This window comes from Mustela nigripes, chromosome 13 (genome assembly GCF_022355385.1).
Source record: "Mustela nigripes isolate SB6536 chromosome 13, MUSNIG.SB6536, whole genome shotgun sequence".
In the NCBI taxonomy this organism is placed as follows: Eukaryota; Metazoa; Chordata; class Mammalia; order Carnivora; family Mustelidae; genus Mustela; species Mustela nigripes.
Window position 1 is genome coordinate 109,624,393 of NC_081569.1, and position 17,120 is coordinate 109,641,512.

General features: G+C 38.0%; 1 protein-coding gene across 5 annotated transcripts in view; it reads right to left on the bottom strand.

Annotated features, from left to right (window-relative positions):
• Positions 1 to 203: 203 nt before the first annotated feature.
• LOC132000026 (uncharacterized) overlaps positions 204 to 17,120 on the bottom strand; it is a 46,521-nt gene continuing 29,604 nt past the window's right edge. For all 5 annotated transcript variants that reach the window (XM_059373377.1, XM_059373378.1, XM_059373380.1 and 2 more), the window contains exons 5-10: positions 16,469 to 16,604; positions 14,454 to 14,765; positions 13,057 to 13,257; positions 4,888 to 5,115; positions 3,860 to 4,078; positions 204 to 487 (exon numbers count right to left, since the gene is read on the bottom strand). In XM_059373377.1, coding sequence (XP_059229360.1) covers positions 326 to 487; positions 3,860 to 4,078; positions 4,888 to 5,115; positions 13,057 to 13,257; positions 14,454 to 14,765; positions 16,469 to 16,604 — 1,258 coding nt within the window. In that variant the 3' untranslated portion in view covers positions 204 to 325. The remainder of the gene's footprint in view (positions 488 to 3,859; positions 4,079 to 4,887; positions 5,116 to 13,056; positions 13,258 to 14,453; positions 14,766 to 16,468; positions 16,605 to 17,120) is intronic.

Below are 17,120 nucleotides of genomic sequence, written 5' to 3' on the forward strand. Positions count from 1 at the left end.
CTGGACTTTTCATTTTAGAAATAGTCTGTTAACTATAAATATAAATATTCCCACTGAGAACACAAGTTCTGGTTAATACCCTGCTTATAATACACTTAATAATAAATATAATTAGGTATATAAGTAACAACATAGACTAGACCATAAATAAACATATAGAACAAGATAATGACAAAGAAAAGTTAACTGCCAAATATCAAAGAAGAGAATTTTTCAAGTGAAAAATTCCCAATGCATTTTATTCATTATGTAGCCAATTCAAGATGGTGGAGGAGATATCTATATCTTCTGTGCTCTTGTTGGCAGCAAGGAAGAAAGAACTTTTTTATTCATTATCCTGTCCAGTCTCACAATCAGAAGCAATCTTTGATTTGTTAGATGCTTCATAATCTTGTATAATAAGCCTTAGGTGATTGATGATTTCCTTGTCAGCTGTTTTCATGTTAAATCCCAACATCTTCATAATAGTTTCTCGAAAATCAGAATGCTACAAAAAAAAAACACCAAAAACTAGATATATCATTAGTTTTGTCCATTTCTTATTGTGTACAACGAAATTGTTATCAGAAATGTAGTTTTATTAAACATTTCTTTATGAAACGTAACATTCTACATTCAAATTTTATTTTAAGCTAGAAATATTACACGAACTCTTTATTTAAAATGTCCTTTTCATTTTAAGATTTTATTTTTACACTTTATAGACTAAGCTTAATTTTACTGCTGCTTGTTTTTCATCCCTAAGGAAATTTCTTTTTGGACTTTGGATTTGCTATATGGTCATAGTAGTCTGCTAAGCATATCTCTTCACTCCTCCAAAAACCATGGTGATCTTCTAAGGAAAGCAGTTATAACCCCCCACAAATCATATCTAAAGCATAAGCAGAGAATATCACAGAATTCAGTTTGTGTATAAGTGGGGAAATAAATATCCTAAACCAGCAGAGGCAGCTCCTGAGCCCACACTGGAGGATGCAGCTGGTTTCCAGTGGTGTCCTGGACATAGGACCACGCAGAAATGGGAAAATATTGAGAAGTCTAAGACCTGATGGGTCAGAAAACTGGCAAGTGGGAAGGAAAAGAAAAGGGCTTAGAAGCCCATGAGACCAAAAATGGCTGTCCTTTTTTTTTTTTTTTTTTAAAGATTTTATTTTTTGGGCGCCTGGGTGGCTCAGTGGGTTAAGCCGCTGCCTTCGGCTCAGGTCGTGATCTCAGGGTCCTGGGATCCAGTCCCGCATCGGGCTCTCTGCTCAGCAGGGAGCCTGCTTCCCTTTATCTCTCTTTGCCTGCCTCTCCATCTACTTGTGATCTCTCTCTGTCAAATAAATTAAAAAAAAAAAAAAAAGATTTTATTTTTTTATTTTTAGGGAGAGAGCTTGTGCCCACAAACGAGCTGGGTGAAGGGGCAGAGGGAGAGGGAATCTGAAGCCAACTCCACACCCAGCACAGAGCCTGAAGTGGGGCTCCAGCCCGTGACCATGACATCATGACCGCAGCAGAAACCAAGAGTCCGTCGCTTAACCAACTGGGCCACGCAGGCAATCCCAAAAATGGCAATTCTGAAGGACAAGGTTTCTGAGGGAAGAGGGAGATACTTGGTGAGATGTTCCTTGGAAGATAGGAGATAAAGGAAAAGAAAAAAGCAAACAGTGGAAAGTCAGGGACTTCCATAAACAAGAGTACTGCAGAAGCAGGCATCATATAACTTCTCACCCCAACATAAAAGGCTTGATGGGGAAAATAAATAAATAAATAAATATATATAGGGCTTGACAGAAGACTGTAGGACTGACTCACTGTCATAACACAAGAGGGTAGTATTGAGTTTAAAAAAACAAAAAACAAAAACAACAAGCAAGTAAACCCTGCCCTGTATCTTCCCTAAAGTGAAACACCTGAAATTGAGATGTCAGGGCCATTAAAAGTATTTTATTTTATTTTTATAGATTTTACTTAATTATTTGAGGGAAAGAGGGAGCAGGAGGAGGGAGAGTGAGAGGCAGACTCCCCATTGAGCCTGGAGACCATACAGGGCTCAATCCCAGGACTCAGTTCCAAGACTGCACAATCATGAACCAAGTCAAAGGCAGACAATCAACCAACAGAGCCACCCAGGCACCCCAATTAAAAGGGTTTTAACATGAATAGATTAAAAGGCAAATAATATCTGTCCAAATTTCTTTAAATAGAAAATAGCATCATCCAAACTAGTCAGGTGAGGAAAATACTTCCCCCCAAAAAACTGCCACAGAGCAAAAGGGAAATATTTGACACAATAGCTGATATGGATTAAATTTCAGGGGTGCCTGGGTTACTCAGTTGGTTAAATATCTGATTTTGATTTCTGGGATTGAGCCCCTCCACGGGGTCGGTGCTCAGCATGGAGTCTGCTTGTCCCTCTCCTTCTGCTCCTACTACCCTACCCGCATGTGCACACTGTCTCTTGTCTAACAACTAAATAAATAAATAAAATCTTTAAAAAAAATTTTCATACAAGGATTTGCAGACATGGGGCAGGGAGAGGAGGCCTCTATTTTGAATGAGAAATGTAATTCAGAATACAAATGGACCAAAAAATGATATCCAATATGCCTTATAGATGACAAAGATGTGGTGGTTGAACTCAGGCAAGAATAAAACAAAGTCATCTCAGAAGTAAAGAGTGGGGCACCTGGGTGGCTCAGTGGGTTAAGTCTCTGCCTTTGGCTCAGGTCATGATCTCAGGGTCCTGGGATCGAGTTCCACATCGGGCTATCTACTCAGCAGGGAGCCTGCTTCCTCTCTCTCTCTCTGCCTGCCTCTCTGCCTCCTTGTGATCTCTCTGTGTCAAATAAATATTAAAAAAAAAAGAAGTAAAGAGTGAACTACAGAGTAGCCAAAGAAGAGGAGATATGACTGAAAATATAGAAAGGATATTGAGAAGAGTAAAAACAAAAATATAAATATGCAGAAATTTAAAAAGAGAAAAAAAAACAGAAATAATATGATTTTGTGTTTCAAGACTCTTTTAAGGTAATTGGTTAAATTACATATTTCTTAAGCTACTAATAAGAGATGTAGCATATAATTCCACAGTAGCCCCAAATTATCAGTTAGCCTTTTAAAAATTCTTTTAAGGGGCAGCTGGGTGGCATAATCCGTTAAATCGTCTGACTCTTGGTTTCAGCTCAGGTCCTGATCTCCGGGATGTGATCTCAAAACAATCCCAAACAGGGCTCCAAGCTCAGAGCAGGGTCTGCTTGAGGTTCTCTCTTCCTCTGCCTCTGCCTCAGTCCCTTCCACTCATTCTCTCTCCCTCTTTCTAAAATAAATATTTCAAAAAATTCTCTTACAACACCTGCTTTATAAATGTTGTGAGAATCTAGGCAAATTTAGAAGCACTACCCTCTTTTCCTAGGAGGTGACTCAGCCCCAGACACATGGTTTTCCCTGCACTTCCATTCTTGGACATCTTTTTCTTCTCACCATTGGTCAATCAGAGGATGTATATGCAAACCTAAGTGAAGATAATAATTTATGCCATCCCTTGCTACTGTGGATTCACCAGGAATAGGCATTTGACCTAAGCTGGGCTCTCTTAGACCCTTTCTGGGGACTCTCTCCCCTGTCCCAGAATCTCTAAACATAAAGCAAGCTGACACACACACAGATGCCAAGAAGAGATGGTGAGAAAAGCTTTAGAAGGTTCCAGGTGCTAATCCTGCAGCCCAAGTGCCGCTCTTGCTGAGGTCTGGTTGCTTAACTCACCTTTGAGTCCAGAAGCCAACAAACTCCTTTTTGTCTGGATTAGACAGAGTCTAAGGTGACAGCGGTATTAATCACTTTAAAGACTCTTAATATAACAATGAACAAAACAAACCTCTTGTTGTTGTCCTGGTACTTTATCAACTGTGCTCTTTGCTGTGCAGGGCTCAGAAGTGACAGCATCTAACAGCTGATGGACCTTCTCTTTGTCCCCTCTTGCCTTTGGCTTGGCAGAGTGTAATGTAGTTTTCAAATTGTCTGTTTTCATAACTGCTTTCCCTTTCATTGCTTCAACTTGTGTTAAAGATTGCCTGAGCTTTTCAATTGTTTTGTCCTGTGAGGGTATAAGGTTGGGGGAAAGGGATATGACTAATTAGATCTCTTTTAAGTAAAAGACAAGATGGGTGATATAACCCATGCTTCTTTTCTTCTTTTTTTAAGGTTCTGATATATGGAAAAGAAAGAAAATTCCACAGTTTATGAATTAAGAAGACATGTCTCAATCATCATGCTCCTCAATAATAGTCACTGGGTGCTTTTATAAACTAGGCACTTGGGATTTAAAGAAGTTTAATGAGTATTCATGTCCTCAAAAGTTGTACTGCCTCTGCTAACCAAAATCAGAAATAGAGAAAATTAACTGGCGTTGCAGTTAAGATAAACATTGCTGGTAAAATGCCAAAAAAAAACCCACGTATGGAAGTATTTAGTGCACCTTTGTTTTAAGGCATAAAACATATGTTTGAAATACTACAAGTGAAGCTTGATATGGAGAAGATCCAAAGAAGAGTCTCCAAAAGTGAATAAAACTTAACTATTACCCCAATAAGACCGACCAAAATAAGATGGAAAGAGCAAGGACTCTAGAATTCTAACATTTAGAATACCAGTTAACTTTGAGAAGTAGGGAAAAGAATAGATGAAGGTTTCAGTGGGGTTGACAGTACCCTGGTTTTTAAGATAAGTGGTGGATGTCTATGCATCTAATTTTATTATCCAATATGCTTTTATATTATATACACTTATGCGTGCATATAAAATAATTTTAATGTTAATTTTTTAAAAAAATTCATAAGAAACATGAAGCTAAAATAGTAACACATCAAAGCTGAAGAGAATTTTTGAAAGCCTCACTTTACTCACTTTAAGGACATTCACTCTTGTAAGTTGAATTTTCATACTTTTATTTGACAATTTCAAATCACTGAGCTGTTTCTGAAGTTTCTGAATTTTCCCCTCTAGTCTCTGAGTTGTAGCAATCTGTAAATTCTGCTGAATATTCAATAATGTTTGTTGCTCATTATCTTTATCTAGCTGTCTGGACATCTTGCCATGCTCATCTGTCCACAAATTCTTAGTCCCAGAGTTTTCCTTTGGAGAAATCAACAGCATTGAAATAAAGAAGTTGTACTTTAAGGTAGTGTTCCACATTATCATACCAGTTCTACTCTAGGCTGATAAGCTGCAGACAGTAATACTTGCTTACTTGAAATACTTTTTTCACCATAGATATGCATTATTAAAATAATCTGGAAAATAAAATAATGACAATAAAATTGATGGCTCATGCTAACAATTTTATAAACACCCGATGGTAACATAGATTGTATCAACTTTTCTAACAATGTATTATAAGGAAACAAATATTTAAAGATTCATACACAATGATATTTACATTATTTATAACATGGAAAATAGAAACAATGCAAATGTTCAAAAAAGTATAATTAAATTACATATAATTTATTATACCCTCCCTAAAAGTCAAGTTACAAAAATATTTACTAAGAGAAAATACTAGTGATATAACTAAATGGAAGAAGCAGGATTAAGAAAAACTATGCCTAGGGCGCCTGGGTGGCTCAGTGGGTTAAGCCGCTGCCTTCGGCTCAGGTCATGATCTCAGGGTCCTGGGATCGAGTCCCGCATCGGGCTCTCTGCTCAGCAGAGAGCCTGCTTCCTCCTCTCTCTCTCTCTGCCTACTTGTGATTTCTCTCTGTCAAATAAATAAATAAAATCTTTAAAAAAAAAAAAAAGACACATATTTAAAAAAAAAAAAAAAAGAAAAACTATGCCTATAAGTTAACACTGGTTATCTCATAGTGGTAGGATTATTGGTGATTTTAATTATATTTTTCTAGTAATCTGTACTTTATGAAGTTATTACCAGCAGAAAAAAAGAGAGTATGCAAATTTCATTAAAATAATGAAAATTATTTTATTCATTAAATATTAAACAAATAAATTCATTAAAACATTTCATAAAATAAAAATTTTGATTATATAGAGATCAAAAGCTAGTAAAAATTTTTTAAAGATTTTATTTATTTATTTGACAGAGAGAGAGATCACAAGCAGAGAGAGCAGCAGGCAGAGAGGGAAGGGGAATCAGGCTCCCCGCCAAGTAGAGAGCCCAATGTGGGGCTTGATCCCAGGACCATGAGATCATGACCTGAGCCCAGGGCTACACAACTGAGCCACCCAGGTGCCACCAAAGCTAGTAAAATTTATACTTAAAAAGAACCACTTGTGGGGCGCCTGGGTGGCTCAGTGGGTTAAAGCCTCTGCCTTCGGCTCAGGTCATGATCTCAGGGTCCTGGGATCGAGCCCTGCATCGGGCTCTCTGCTTAGTGGGGAGCCTGCTTCCTCCTCTCTCTCTGCCTGCCTCTCTGCCTACTTGTGATCTGTCAAATAAATAAATAAAATCTTAAAAAAAAAAAGAAAGAAAGAACCACTTGTTCTTTGGAAAAATAAAGTACATGCCCCCAAGTAAGCTTGGGGACAAGAAGAAGGAAAAGAAGAAAAATTAAAAAGGGGCGCCTGGGTGGCTCAGTCAGTTAAGCGTCTGCCTTTGGCTCAGGTCATGATCTCAGGGTCTGGGTCTCCATCCCAGCATCAGGCTCCCTGTTCACAGGGAGTCTGCCCTCCCTCTCCCTCTGCCCCCTGCTGTGTGTGCTCTCTCTCTCAAATAAAAAAAATATTTTTTTTAAGGAAGAAAGAGAGAAAGTAAAAACACATAACATTAGGAAGGAGAAATATGCAGAATTCATAGATACAGAAAGTATGAAAATAATTCTAAAAGAATATTTTATACCTCAGTGGCAATAAGTTGAAAATCTAACAGAAGTACAGTATTTTCTAGAAAACAATAATATGCAATCACGTCTGGAAAACTCAAAAAACCCTAGTTAAGAAAACTATTGGATTAATAAGTGAATTCAGTTAAATGGTAGGTAATTAATAAAAATATATACATATCAAATGTGGGGCGGCTGGGTGGCTCAGTTGGTTAAGCCTCAGACTCTTGATTTCAGCTCAGATCTTGATTTCAGGGCCCTGCACTGGGCTCTGCACTCATCAGGGAGTTGGCTTGAGATTCTCTTTCTCCCTCTCCCTCTGACCCTTCCCTGAGTTTGCGCACATGTGCAAGATAAATAAAGCTTTAAAAAAAAAACATATCAAATGTTTTTATTTATATCAGTAATAGCCATTTCAAATAGAAATGGTAAAATATGTTATTAACAATGAACAGAAAATCTATAAAAGACCTAGGAATAGATTTTACAAGAAAGACTTATAGGAAGGACTTATAGGACTTATATGAAGAAAAGTATAAAATCCTATTACAGTATATAAAATAAAATCTGCTATAGGGAAAAAGAAGATATGCCAAATTATCAAAAATTACCAATTGGGGCACATGGGTGGCCCAGTGGGTTAAAGCCTCTGCCTTGGGCTCACGTCATGATCCGAGGGTCCTGGGATCAAGCCCCACATCGGGCTCTCTGCTCAGCAGGGAGCCTGCTTCCCTTCCCCTCTCTCTGCCTGCCTCTCTGCCTACTTGTGATCTCTGTCTGTCAAATGAATAAAATCTTTTTAAAAAATTACTAATCACTAATATAAATATTTAAACTACAGATACCTGTAATAGCAGCAAAAAGGTATATTAAACTATTTTAAATATACATTTTGAAATAGACATTCAAAAAGAGTATTTTTAATTTGTTAAGAATTATATTACAAAGCTAACAGAGTAAATTGTAAATTGCATGTGCAAATTGCCACTCTGACAGGTATAAAATTGGCATTGAATAATTATACTCACATAGTATTATCATTGACCTACTCTATTTCTGTCCTCTGTTGAGAAAGAAGACACCCCCATCAAAAGAAAAGTAAAATATATGGAAATTATGAAATAAGTTAGGATAATCACATACGAATATAATAATAATTGCAATAAAGATAAATATGTTAAATTCACCAATTGGATAACTCTCTAATTTAATTTTTTAAAAATACAACCATATACTGTCTTTAGTTACAAAGATGGAAAAGGGCAAAAAATAAAAGGATCAAAAGATAGATCAGGCAAACATGAACTGAAAGTGCATTGCATTTGTAACCATAATTTCTGAAAATGGAGAACTTAAGGCAATATTTTATAAAGCACAAAAAAGAGACTGTTTAATAGTGCCTAAAACAACAAGATAGCAAAGATCATCATGAGTGCACATGCTCCAGTAATCTCTAAAGCATAAAATGATAAAACAGCAAAGTTACATGGATGAACAAAAAATTATCCTTACAGAATTAGGATCGCTTTCCCAGAATCAAGGATATAGAAATAATCAGAATACTGACAATTTGAACCATATGAATAATATGTTTGAGCACTAGCTGTGTATGGAACTTTATACCCAACAGAGAACACATTCTTATAAACACATATGGAACAGCTACCAAAATCAACCACGTATTCAGCCATGGATAAACAAATTCTCAAGGATCATATACTTCCAGCATATTATAATAAAATACAAATTTCTACAAAATTTTTAAAATATCATGCATCTGGAAACTTAAAAATGTATTACTATATTTAAAATGAAAAATAAGGAAAATACTGGTCAAATGTTGTTCAATCTCTAAACAATCTCTCTAAACTTGACCAATAGTTTGTCAACATTTGTGAAACAAAGCTAAGGTACCTTTTGACAGAAAATTATGATTTAGATGAGCATATTTATCAGGATATTTGAAAAATTAAACATAAAACAGTTACTCTTATTCTCTTTTTATTCTCCCTTTCCTTTCTTTTCCTCTCTGGACAATTCAGTCCTAAAGCCATTAAGTGGGCAGAACAAAGTAGGCTCCACAATGTGGCCCAAGCAGGGCAATAAAAGTGGGCACAGGGGAGAGGTCCTCTGCAGAGGGACTCAGAGCCTGACTGGGGTGAGAGGAGAGCCCACATGGGGAGGTGACCTGCCATGGAGTGTAAGGGTCTGAACAGGGTGAAGAAGACAAGCACACAGTTATGGAAATTAACAAGAATAGGCTGGAACCCAAATAGGAAAAAAGGTAAAGGAAACAAACAGGCAAATACTAAGCCTAAAGACTAAAAAACAAAAAGGAAATGCTCCAACTCATTAATATTGAGAGAAATGGGGGCGCCTGGGTGGCTCAATGGGTTAAAACCTCTGCCTTCATCTCAGGTCATGATCCCAGGGTCCTGGGATCAAGCCCTGCATCTTGCTCCCTGCTCAGTGCGGAGCCTGCTTCCCCCTCTCTCTCTGCCTTTTTTTTTAAAATTTATTTAAATAAAATCTTTTTTAAAAATTGAGAGAAATGCATATTAAATTAGTAATCATTTTATACCCAATGAAATGGAAAAAAATCAGGAAGCTGGTTAATGCTAAGAAATTACAAGAACGTGGAGATTCAAGAACCCTCATGTATCGCTGGTGGGACTGTCGTTCTGTGAAAGCTGACTGGCTTAATCAAATTAGTCACTTAATCAAATTAAGTATATGTATAATCCTAACACAATGAGCCACCAATTCCAGTCTTGAGCAAACACCCCTAATAGTCTCTGACAGTTCTATGGGGGAAATTGTACAAAGATGCTGGTAGCAGTGTTTGTGGTGGCAGAAAGACAAAGGTAACCAAGACACTCATCACCAAGGAGTGGACAGGCAGAGCATGGCAGATACACATCCCATAGAATTCCATGTAATAGAAGCAATGAACTAGATGAACACATAGCATCACTAAGTCTACCTTTTTTTTTTAAGATTTTATTTATTTATTTATTTCACAGACAGAGATCACAAGTAGGCAGAGAGGCAGGGAGAGAGGGGGGAAGCAGGCTCCCTGCCGAGCAGAGGACCCGACTCATGGCTTGATCCCAGGACCCTGGGATCATGACGTGAGCCGAAGGTAGAGGCTTTAACCCACTGAGCCACCCAGGCGCCCCTCACTAAGTCTATCTTAAAGATACAATGCTGAGTTATTATAATATAATTATATTAATGATAAATTAATAATATATTAAAATTATATTAAAAAAAACATACTATTGACCCGTGAACAACATGGGTGTGAACTATGCCAGTCCATGTATTTTTTTTTTTGAGAAATAGAGCACAGTACTGTCAATGCATTTTATGATTTTTCTTAACATTTTCTTTTCTCTAGCTTACTTTATTTTAAGAATACAGTATATATAAATATGGCATACAGAATATGTGTTAATTGACTGTTATCAGCAAGGCTTCTGGTCAACAGTAGGCTGTTAGTAATTAAGTTTTGGGGAGAGTCAAAACTTACACATGGGGGGCACCTGGGTGGCTCAGTGGGTTAAGCTGCTGCCTTTGGCTCAGGTCATGATCTCAGGGTCCTGGGATCGAGTCCCGCATCGGGCTCTCTGCTCAGCAGGGAGCCTGCTTCCTCCTCTCTCTCTCTCTCTCTCTCTCTCTGCTTGCCTCTATGCCTACTTGTGATCTCTCTCTTTCAAATAAACAAATAAAATCTTTTTTAAAAAATTAAAAATTAAAAAAAAAACCTTACACATGGGGATTTTCGACTACATGGGGAGGGTGTTAGTGACACTCCCCCCCACACTGTTCAAGGGTCAACTGTATAAACAAAAAGATACGCATTAAACACATTAGATTGATCTCCTTTGCTTTTGTTTCAAATTGGCTCACAACCCTGAGATCAAGTCCTGAGCTGAGATCAAGAGTTGGACATTTAACTGCCTGAGCCACCCAGGCACCCCAGATTGATCTTTGGAAGAGGGAATGGGAAAATGGACTTAAATGGAATAAATAATAATAAATAAGAGAAAGCCCTTCCACAGCCCAAGATAATGTGTTAGGAACCACAGAGTTTGAATAACTCTGCATCTGAGGTTCCAACCTGTGAGGAGTATAGAGGAAAAGGAATCTAAGAAACCAACATTTAAAAAGGGGGTGGCGGGGCGCCTGGGTGGCTCAGTGGGTTAAGCCGCTGCCTTCGGCTCAGGTCATGATCTCGGGGTGCTGGGATTGAGTCCCACATCGGGCTCTCTGCTCAGCAGGGAGCCTGCTTCCTCCTCTCTCTCTCTGCCTGCCTCTCTGCCTACTTGTGATCTTTCTCTGTCAAATAAATAAATAAAATCTTTAAAAAAAAAAAAAGGTGGTGGCACTCAACCTTACTAGTTAGTAATCAGGGAAATGTTAAAGCTGTACTATTTTAACTCAACTCTCTCTCTCTCTCCCTCTCTCTGTGTCTCTCAAAGAATGACATCTCGGGGTGCATGGGTGGCTCAGTCAGTTAAGCATCTGCCTTCCTTCAGGTCATAATCCCAAGGTCCTGGGACTGAGCCCCACATTGGGCTCCCTGCCCAGCGGGAAGTCTGCTCTTCCCTCTCCCACTCCCCCTGCTTCTCTGGCTGTGTCTCTGTCAAATAAATGAAGTCTTTAAAAAAAAAAATGACATCTCCAATGCTGACTAGACTATGAAAAGAAAGAGCTACTCCTATATTTCTATTCGGAAAGTAAATTCCTTCCGCCTTTTGGAAGTAGTATTTTGGCAGCCTATTGAAATTTAAAATACTCATATACTATGATCCTATAATTTCACATTTAAAACTCAGTCTCATAGGGGCAGAAAGCACCAATGTGAAAGATATATGTATAAGTCTATTTACTGCTCCATTATTAGCGGTGTTATAAAAGGTGGAAATATTTTGATAGTCCGTCAGTTGGGAACTGATCAAATAAGTAAGTTCTATAAACTCTGTGAACCACTCTGTAACTATTAAAGGAATGAGTTAGGGCGTCTGGATGGCTCAGTGGGTTAAGCCTCTGCCTTCAGGTCAGGTCATGATCTCAGGGTCCTGGGATCGAGCCCTGCATCAGGCTTTCTGCTCAGCAGGCAGCCTGCTTCTCCCTCTCTCTGCCTGCCTTTCTGCCTACTTCTGATCTCTCTCTCTCTGTATGAAATAAATTAAATCTTTTTTTAAAAAAAGGGGGGGGTTGCCTGTGTGGCTCAGTGGGTTAAAGCCTCTGCCTTCAGCTCAGGTCATGATCCCAAGGTCCTGGGATAGAGCCCCACATCGGGCTCTACCCTCAGCAGGGAGTCTGCTTCCTCCTCTCTCTCTCTCTCTCTGCCTGCCTTTTTGCCTACTTGTGATCTCTGTCAAATAAATAAATAAAATCTAAAAAAAAAAATTTGTTAAAGGAATGAGTTAAACCTTTATCTTTTCACCTAAGAAAAAAACATGAGGTACTTAACTTTTCACTATGTAAGAACAACATTTGACTAGCATAGTCCCAGTTTTATAAAAATACCACCACCCACATATATGTACTTGTATATTTCCATAACCATGGCAATAGTTGTAGAAGATATATACACTACTGGTTACTGAGGGAAAGTAGGCAGAAAGAAAGTTGAGGAAAATTATTCTTTCCTCAAACCTTTTAACTTAGTTTCAAGAGTTGTAGAAAGCATGTGTTAACTGAATATTCTTAAAATCTAAAATAGCATTTTAAAATGTTTGCAGGGAAATGAATAATCATAGAGCTGATGCTTTCATATCTTCCTTACAGACACGGGGAAGTGGAGAGTAGAGAAAGTACTGGTCTACATAGTAATTACTGAGGAATAGTATCGCTGGTCCCTCCCTGATACTCCTCGTATCTTGCTGACAGAGTCCCTTATGTTCTACCTGTACAATCATTTCTTGGAGCTTCTTTGCCTCCAATCCCCTTTTTAAAGTACATTAAGAAATACACTAACAACTGCCCTCCAAATGAATATGGAATATGTGTGTACTAGAGAAATGAGAGGTATGGAACAAAGAGTAGTTTTTTATAAAAGCAGAAGGTTTAAAAATTTGTAGCAAATTTTCCTCTCTTTTCCCATATTAAGTATAAATAGCACTAACAGCATTAATAATATCTAATATCAAATCAACATTAGATAATGTAACAAAATCTGATCATTTTCATTGTCAGAGAAATGCCTTATCCAGGAAAGTCTTACTTTATTCCTGTCCAAGGCTAAACTCTCTGGAAAAAAGTCATTAACAGCAGTTTTTCTTTCCAGATGTTTCCAAGGTCTTTTTTGTTCCCTACACCTGTCTTGCATTGGGGATGATTCTCCAGCGGCTTCTTCAGAGTGATGCTGCAGCTGCTCCAGGCGCTGAGTGAGCATCAGAACTTCCTGCTGCAGGCCTTCGGTCCTCTGTGGGGAGAAGGAGAGCTAAGACTCCTGAGGGCCCACAATTTCTATTTCATTTCAAAACTATGTGCAAGGGCGCCTGAGTGGCTCAGTGGGTTAAGCCTCTGCCTTCGGCTCAGGTCATGATCCCAGGGTCCTGGGATCGAACCCATATTAGGCTCTCCACTCAGTGGGGAGCCTGCTTCCTCATCTCTCTCTCTGCCTGCTTCTCTGCCTACTTGTGATGTCTCTCTGTCAAATAAATAAATAAAATCTTTTAAAAAAAAAAACTATGTGCAAGTTCTACCAACACCCACACTGTATTAAACACATTAGATTGGAATGTAGTAATGTTAGGTGAGTAGGGAAGATTTAAGATGTGACATATATCAGCTGGTTTTAGAAAAATAAATGGAGAGGTCTGATATATTAAATGAGACATTTTAGTGAGCACTGAGAAATAAAATTGTATAATGAATTTTAAGCAAAAAGTGAAAGAAAAAATTGGAACTCTACAATAAACAGAGGGCAGCAGATTTTTCAAACACGTTTAACCTAAGCAATACCTATCTTCGTTTGAATTTTAAGTGAAGGGGCATGAGATGGTACTCAGTTGATGTGGACATGACAAGGAGATAGAGCCACTGAAACTTGCTCGTTAAGTCTTTTCATAGAGTTGACCAATACATTCAACGAATGACCTGAAAATGGATTTACTGTCCTGGCTGGCCTGAGCAGTATTTAGGCATGATAGACACATTATCTTCACCATACCACCATACCACCACACCACTATCTTTAAGCCAGGATTCACTGAGCTTACGCTGAGCTGTACTAAGCATTTATCATGTATTAATCCATTTAACCCTTACCACTCTTGTGAGATAGGAGCTATGCCCTTGCAGCCCCCAGCCCCACACCATCCCACCAAATTTTATAAATGAAACTGAGGCCCAGGGAGAATAAGCAATCTGTCCAAGAGCACACAGCTGGTAATGGCTGAGCTGGGATTCATACCTGGGCTCTCTGCTCTTAATAAAAACACTACACTATCTCTGCTGTAATAATGGACATCTTTTTTTCCTTTTGTCACTGTAGTAGTAAAAATAAAATCAAAGTTAAAATTCAGAGCCACAGAATTTACTAAATCAGCTAATATCAAAATTGACATGTTAAAAGTAACAAATTTGAAAGAATGACTTGTCTGTCAATACACTTACAGACTTCCAAGATTGTTCTTTTGCACCAATTTCCTGAATCTTCTCTTTTACAGCTTCCTCGGTAGCTGGTATCGGGACAACATTGTTGCTCAGAAGAGTAGCCAACTGACTGAGGAATTTCTGGTAGTGGGATCGTGCATTTTTGGTTTCCCAGCTGAATGAATGTGGAGGTCTGTCCAACTCATATTTTTGTTTTTCTTTATAGATTGAATCTTCTTGACACTTATCCCAAATTTTCTGCCCATCTTTTGGTCCTTCAGAATGAAAAATGTCTCTTTCAGAGTTCTTGGTCAGGATATCTTCACCTTTATCCTAAATATGCCAACACACATGTTAAACTTCCCATTTGGAATTTAATATGATTTTAATTCCTTTTTTGAAATATAAATTCACTTCCTTTTTTGATACATAGTCACAATACAAAATTTGAGGAGCAAGGCCCTCAGAAGAAATAAAGTGTTATGGAGTCATAAGAGAGACAAAGGCATACTCAAAAGAGCAAACTAGAACATCAAGAGGTATCAGAATGATCATATGGAGAAACTGGTTTGAGAACATAGGAAATTGAGCTTGGGGAAACAGCTGACCAAACAGCCTCAGTTAATGAAGTTATACTGTTTACAGACTATTTTGAGCTAATAAATATAGAAAGAATGACAGAAATTTTAAAATCATCATTTTGCTTCTAATAAAATAACTGATTCAGGCTAGGATTATCAATGAATGTTAAGACAGTTAAGTGAAAAGTTGGGAGGGAAATGGATATTTCCATAAAGACTTCATTATGGTTATAGAACATCATTTAGTAATAACCACTTTGATGATGTAAAAGTATAAACAAAATAAGTTCCACTTCTTTCCCCTAACTTTTCCCCTGTGCTCCTGTAATCATCCTGCTTCCATTGTAAATAGCCTTGGGCGGCGGGGGGTGAGGAAGGGATGATAATACTTGTATTTCTTTCCCAATCTCCCATGGGAATATTCTACCTTTATAAATTCTAGACTTCTTTCCACTTTCTTGACACCTTCAACTCTGGAAGCTAAGTAAATAGGTTCTGTTTCTGGGCTTTTTGTCATGTGAAACTGAGAAAGAGAAAGAGAGCCAGAATTTTTGAAGTAATGAGAGTTTTGTATCACTAAAAGGCTAGAAGAGGCAGATTAAAAGGGCAATGGGAGTAATGGTCAGGGTTGCAGGAATATTAATTTGGGAGAGGTTTTTAAGAATGTGACAGATTAACAAGAGAAGTGAAAAAAAATGGGAAGTGTTACTGTGAATTACTTGAGGGGGCTATTAAAAACTGGAATTACTTTAAACTACTTTAAAAGTAGTTGCTGAATTTTTTTAAATGGAATTTTTATTTTAAATGTCAGATCACATTAATTGGATTATAATGGACCTTGTCTTATATTCAAGTTATATAATAAACTTAAAGTCTAAGGATTTCAAAATAAACTTTCACCACTTCCTTGACTATTGTAGATCCCATGCTCCAACATTCTTCTATAAAGCCTCTACTCATCCTGTGAATTGTGACTACTAAGGACCAGGCTTGTCTCTTCCTTCCAAACCCAATTAATTCCACAATTCTAGATTTCAAGGTCCAATATAGATGCTCCACCAATTTAGCTTCGTGATCCCTGTGCCTTGGTTTCAATGACTTTTGTCTACACCTCTCTTCAATCCTTACATTTACAGCCCAAAACCCAGATGTTGTCCGCAGCAGGAAGTAACCCACACCCAAAATGTAAAACTCCCAACACTTCATTCTCTACCACTCTTCCTCCCAGTTCTCTCTCAGCTCAGTTCTCTTCTGCAATATCAGAGACCTTAGATCTACCCTCTGCCTTCTCTCTCTATTCAGAAAGGCTTTCAGTCAACCACATAGCACAGCTTTCTCTGATCCTCCATAAGAAGCAGATCAAAAAGCTACTCAATATTTGCCAGTTATCTCTTAGAATAACACAGAGTAATAAAAATCCCATTTCTTTAAAAGTCAATCAAAATTTATTCTCACCTTCATCATGAAGCTAACCAAAGAATCGTCTTGTCCTTTCATATTCATGTAAGGGATGAATCCATCGGTACCTGCTAACTTTTTCTCCAAAAGGCCTGCTTTTCGTTCTGCCTTTTCTCTTTCAAACAGATGTACTCTGTGTAAGATATCAATAGGTAACAACAAACCAACTCAGTATTCAAACTTCAATTAAAAATAATTAAAAGAGGGGCGCCTGGGTGGCTCAGTCGGTTAAGCATCTGCCTTTGGCTGAGGTCATGATCCCAGGGTCCAGGGATCAAGCTCTGCATTGGGCTCCCAGCCCAGTGGGAAGCCTGCTTCTCCCTCTCCCTCTTCCACTGCTTGTGTTCCCTCTCTCGCTGTGTATCTCTCTGTCAAATAAATAAAGTCTTTAAATAATAATAATAATAATTAAAGGAAATAATCCCCACTTAAAATATATTAAATATGTGTATCAAGTAGAAATGTACTTACTGTGAGAAGAGCTAATAGTTACCCAACTATTTTTAGGGAGAGAGAAATGACAGAGAAACAGAGAGAAAAACAATCCAGTGGTAAATCCTCTAGTAGTTCCCCTGGGGAAGGTCAAATTTTAAACCATCCTTTTCATGGGGAAATTTGAGCATGAATATCTTGCCTGCCACTATTGGTA